This window comes from Gekko japonicus, unplaced genomic scaffold (genome assembly GCF_001447785.1).
Source record: "Gekko japonicus isolate JY-2015 unplaced genomic scaffold, Gekko_japonicus_V1.1 scaffold168, whole genome shotgun sequence".
Classification (NCBI taxonomy): domain Eukaryota; kingdom Metazoa; phylum Chordata; class Lepidosauria; order Squamata; family Gekkonidae; genus Gekko; species Gekko japonicus.
In genome coordinates this window covers 348,164-354,163 of record NW_015167535.1, presented here as the reverse complement: position 1 = coordinate 354,163, position 6,000 = coordinate 348,164, and the positions used below count along the sequence as shown (strand labels likewise).

Genomic DNA, 6,000 nt, shown 5'->3' with positions numbered 1-6,000 from the left:
GCTATTAGCCACAAGGTATAGATAGGGGCTCTGGGGCAAGTGATGCTCTGTCTTCTTGGTGCTTGGGGGGGGTCAACAGTGGGAGGGCTTCTAATGTCCTGGCCCCACTGGTGGACCTCCTGATAGCACCTGGTATTTCTGGCCACTGTGTGACACAGAGTGTTGGACTGGATGGGCCTTTGGCCTGATCCAACATTGATGTCTCTTATGTTCTTATCTTCCTTTATCCATATCAAATGGGCATGGTCATTGGAGATACCACGTTTTTGCCAGAAACAAGTTGCTTCCTGCTGTTGAGCTTAACTTTATTTTTAACTCCTGTAAGAGCGACTTTATGTGTTATTGAGGTCACACCAGTGCACTTGAAACACCAGAGCATAAGTGCAGGAGAGTAACCATTCACCACCTGGACCAACTCTACCATCTGAAGAATCTCTATTGCACATTCCTGGTACCATTGGTTCTGGTGCAGACTTCCACATAACGGGGCTAGTCCATGTAGGGTGAGTTTTCAGAAGTTTCACCCCTCTTGTGGTGCTACACTACATACATGCATTTCTCAGTAAGCCTGAGTTCATACATGATGTTAGTTATGTGGTAATTGTTGTTCTGACAGCACAATTTGAATGTGTGAAATCACCACTATTAGGGGGCCCTTAAGTAATTACCCAGGGACACATGGTAGTTGTTTTTCCATTTACAGCTCTTCTGTGGATGGGAGAACATTTACATGAGTCGACCATGTGGACGAGGCCAGTGACATATGTCTTAACTAGAGACTCAACATTCAGTTGGGAAATCATGTGGCAGCTTTGTGCATGTGCAGTCAGCCATTACCTATGTAGCTGAGTCGTTCAAATGTTCTCCCAGCCACATGGAAGTCAGTTACAGATGTGTAACTACCAGGTGGCTGGGAGAACATCTAAGAAGGGCTCTGCTGCCCATTACAGATGACTGTTCACTGTTCTGTCCACAGAAATATCCAGATTGATAGCTAAGTTGGAAGATGATGGTTTATGGTGGCTTTAAATGGTAGACATCCAGTTGAGTCAAATCCCCTACAGTTAGACAAGGAACTTCTTTCAAGTGTGTCGTCCCTGTGTCAATGTCTGTCTCATGCTCATGGTTTTGTTTCCGCTCATATTTGTACTGCTTTTCACACAAAACCAATATAAATTAGGAATTTTTTAAAAAAAATCAAAAGAAAAGAAAACAGCAGTTTCAATATCAGAAATTATGTTTTGTATTCATCACCTGGTTACCAGTATCTGCAGAACTTGATAGGGGGAGTGTAAAACAAAAGGCTTGGCCAGAAAAAAAAATCATGTCTCTTATGTTGGGGCACTTGACACATTCATGTATTGACTTGTCTGCATGCATTTTCGTTTGTGTGTTTTCTGGCAGTATTGTTTGTGTTGGTGGGGACGGAATGTTCAGTGAAGTGATGCATGGTCTAATTGGAAGAACACAGAAGGATTCTGGCATAGATCAAAATGATCCCACAGCACCATTAGTCCCTTGCAAAACAAGGATTGGCATAATCCCTGCGGGTAAGAATTGCAACATGTTTGAACGTTCACCATGCATTCTCATTATATAATGTATTGACATTCTCTTGGGCCCAGATGCACATTTTAGGGAGGGAGTAAGTATCAGTCTAGTACATTTACAGTGCCATCCTACTATACCCCTCTAAGCCTGTTGACTTCCATTGACTTAAAAGGCTGCGACTCTGCTGCTTCGGACAACACTGTTAGGGCTGATACTTAACAGTGCCATCCTATGCGTGTTTACACAGACGTTCATCCCACTATATCCAATGAGGCTTACTTTCAGGGGAATGTGCATAGTGCAGTATCTCTCATAGAATCACAAGACTGGGATCTATGAGCTAAAGTTCCTATTGTGACTGTACAAAGACAGAAACGCGAGAAACCCTTCTCTTAATTTCATGGACTCTGAACCAACACTCTTCCTTCACCCCCCTGGTAGTTCCATCAGGTTGCAGAAGGGGCTTATTCTGGGTGGGAAGAATACCACGTTCATCACAAGGCCTGTATACATATTAAGTGTGTTGAAAACAGTGCATATAGAAGAGATCATGAGTACACTGGTTAGGGTTGCCAGGGCTGTCAGAAATGCTGGCAGGGGTATGGGGGGGACATTCTGGGAGCAGGAAGCATTGTCACGTGATGTGCCTATGTCACTTCCAGGTGACATAGGCACATTGGTGTTGTCAGGGGCGATGCTGTGGTTTTTGGGGAAAACGCTATAGTAAAATCAGCCTCAAACCATAGAGTTTTGCCCAAAAAACAGAGCATCCCGCTCCCGAGGTCATCGACATGTTTATGTCACTTCCAGGTGACGTAAGTGCATCGGGTTTATTTCTGGCGACGTTGCTGTTGAGGGGAGGGATTTTCTCTTGCCAGTCAGCTGGCCAGTGGCAGGCAGGAGCCTGCAAAACTGGGAGATCCCTCGCCCCAACTGGGGAATGGCAACCCTAACACTGGTTCCACCTATGCCCAGTCATCAACTTGTCAGCACATAGATTCCTTCCCTGTGATCAGGAATGTTAAAAACTATTGACGTTTCTGATCATGCACTAGGGGGAGGGGCTACACTTCTTGTGTGCATAGACTCCATGCTTATGAACTGACAATCACACTTATGGGGATTAGTGTATTTGTGCTTGCTCTCCCTCTACCTATGGTGATTTCAATGTAAATAGTTGTAGTCACAAAGCCAGATAGAGAAGAGAAGAGATTGGATTTATACCCCGCCCTTCACTACCCAAAGGTGTCTCAGAGCGGCTTACAAACTCCTTCCCTTCCCCTCCCCACAACAGACTCCCTGTGAGGTAGGTGGAGCTGAGAGAGCTCTTGACAGAAACTGCTCTTTTTCAAGAACAGCTCTTATCAGAACTATGGCTTGCCCAAGGTCATCCAGCCAGGTGCAAGTGGAGGAGTGGGGAATCAAACCCAGTTCTCCCAGATTAGAGTCCGCGCACTTAACCACTACACCAAACTGGCTCTCAATACAGCAAAACAGTCCCGCATCATGTTCCATTAGAGACAGGCATGTTTATATCTACTAGGCTAAAAGCAGAAGCATTAACCCCTGTTATCCACTACAATACAGAGAATGTTGCTTCAGCTGAGCATAGACCAGCCTTTGTTTGAGTGTCAAAGCTATCCATTTTGTTTTTTGTGCAGAGTTAACATTGTCATTTTGTTCACGGTGTGCATGCACCTTTGATGTGCATTTTCCAGTCTTCCCTGTTGTCAGACCACCTTGATAGTAAACAAAGCCTTCTGACTGATGTGTAAGAAGCAAGGCACATTTCCAAGCATAACAGACATGGAGTGAGACATGTTTCCCATTCAGTTTGAAGAGTCACAGACTGGTTTCTGAGGCTCTCGCAGAAAGAAAGGATTCATAGCTTACTGGTTATTGCCAGTGTAGAACTCACAAATACACATTCACCAGAAAATTCACGAGGCCTTGCAACATATCTTCATTTTTAGTTTCAACAGGGATCTCACATCTTCCATTTTGAAACTACCTGGAATGGCTTTTCCTAGAATTGTTGAGAAGAGTGCTTCTGTCAACAAGTAGATTGCCTTTGCCTCACATATGAGTAACCCTTATCTAGTCCTCATACATGGTAGATAAGGGGCAAAATCATGAGCTTGCAGGTTAGATTTTTAGCCCTGGCCCACATTTCAGGACTGACTTTAAGGTTGGCTCCAAAGGTTTTATGTAAGTATTTACATGATAGGGCTGTTTCTAAATAGAGGCATTCCCCCCCTCATCTGCTCCCCTAAAAATTACTTCTGTTGGAAAGTCAGATTATGAATTCTGACTTTTGTGAGGTGGTGATAAAACATCCATGCCATCAAATCAAACCCAAGCTTTCTTTTGGACTGTCAAGCTGTTGCCCTGGTGTCCCATTTGAGCCAGAAATGGCCACTTGACTTGTATCTTGGCATTAATGAACTTGCAGGGGATATGTCAGCACACAGAGATGCCTGCTATGTACAGAGCAGCCCAGACTGCTAGAACTCTAGTTTTCATTTAACCACATTCATCCCACCAGCCTGCTTGGACAAATCAAGCCATTTGCTTAAACACACACTAAGCTTATTTCTTTTATCCCACACTTGGCAAACAGTCCCCAGCTTGACAAAAGAATTTGCACTGTAACAATGGATTGATCTCCCTCTACACCCTTCTAGAAAATTGCATTGACCCCTCTGCCTGTGTGGACTAAGCAAACACCAGCACTTTGCCTTGTTACGCTGCATAAATGGGAGAGGATGTGTTTTCTGCTTTTGGGGCTGAAGAGAGAGGAAGTTTTCCATCTGGGCTCTGCCTTGCCAAGGACCACATCCTGAACATCACATGCCGTGTCCAGAATTAATTTAGGGACCTGCACAGGGATGCCAGCCTCCAGGTGGGACCTGGGGACACCCTGGAATTACAGCACATTTACAGACTATAGAGATCAGTTCCACTGGAGAAAATGGATGCTTTGGAGGGTGGAGTCTATGGCACTGTACCCCACTGAGTTCCCTGCCCAGGCTTCATCCCCAAATCTCTAGGAGTTTCCCAACCTGGATCTCACAACCCTACCCACCCACCCCATCCTCTGCTGGTGGCAAGAGGGAACCTGGCAACCCTAGACCTACACCATTCCTGGTCCCCTGGTAATTCCATGACTCAACTGGCCCAGGCTAATGTGGACATGGCCAGTCTGGAGAGGCCACTGTACTACTGAACTTGCAGAGTTCATATTTCCAGGTGTCCCGATAACATGAGCCAAGCCTCATGTACCAAAGCAAGCAGAAAGCATCACTAGTCAATGGAGTCAAAGATTTTCATAAGCTTAAATATCAGTTGTTAAGGAGAAGAGAGCACCAAAGTGGGCTATCATACATCTGTAAAGAAATCACCCTTTTCTGTGTATTGTTATAATGCTGTCCAAGTATACTGATACATGCTTCTTCCCTAGGTTCAACAGACTGCATATGTTATGCAACGGTTGGTATCAATGATCCAGTAACATCAGCATTACATATAATTGTGGGTGAGTATTTAACACTGCAAATGGGAGACTAGTGGGTGTGGGACTTACCCTAATGTTGATATTCCAACACCACAACACAACTTCTGGCTAAATAACCAGGAGTGACATCACCACATTGCTGGACACGCTACAATTTACCCAAACTCAATGTTGCCAAAACGTGGTGATGTCACTTCCAGCTACCTTGCTAGAATTGACATTGCAGTGGTGGAAGATTGCTGCTTTGCTTAGCTATCCCTCCCCCCCCCCCCCGCCCCCTCCAGCGGGGTACAGGGGGAGTGACTCGGTGGGGTTCCTCTTTTGGCAGTGGGAAAATGTAACTCTACACTGCAATCATCTGCAGAAGTTCTCCAGTCTTAAGTCCTTTGATTTCACACTGCAAACTTAACATATCTTGCTAGCAAGGTCTTTGTCTGCCAGATCCTCCACAGCACAATGGGGATTTGAGATTCCAGGCGAAACTCTAAACACTATGTCACACTGCTTTTTGCAGGGAGCTGCTGTTGAATAGTAGCAACCAGTCAGACCTGGGTGAGTCACACAGTTCAGGTGGTGTCAAGTTGTACAGTGGTTGCTGCCAAACCTGGCCCCAATGAGTCCTCCCTCAAAGTCCAAAATATCCCTGGAAAAGTCCCAACCCCCTCCTCCTGCCTTTTACTGACAGAAACCAATCCTAGAATGCTGGCCAGTTATTGTGGTTGTCTAGCAACAGCCACTCATGGCATCAGTTAAAGCTCCAGGCAATCCTTTTATAGTTTGAGTTTAAAAACAAAACAAAACCTGATGTTGGGGTTTTTTTAGATTTCAGATTTTTCTGCAAACCTGGGGCATTTTTCAGGTTTGTTGAAAGATCCATCTTGTCCATTCACCTCTCCAGTCTCTGGATTTAAGTATCTTCAGATGAGGCCACACTT

General features: G+C 45.0%; 1 protein-coding gene across 1 annotated transcript in view; it reads left to right on the top strand.

Annotated features, from left to right (window-relative positions):
- CERK (ceramide kinase) overlaps positions 1-6,000 on the top strand; it is a 60,193-nt gene that overhangs the window by 31,139 nt on the left and 23,054 nt on the right. Inside the window, exons 6-7 of the mRNA XM_015413492.1 lie at positions 1,405-1,550; positions 5,012-5,086. Of these exons, the coding sequence (XP_015268978.1) occupies positions 1,405-1,550; positions 5,012-5,086 (221 nt within the window). The remainder of the gene's footprint in view (positions 1-1,404; positions 1,551-5,011; positions 5,087-6,000) is intronic.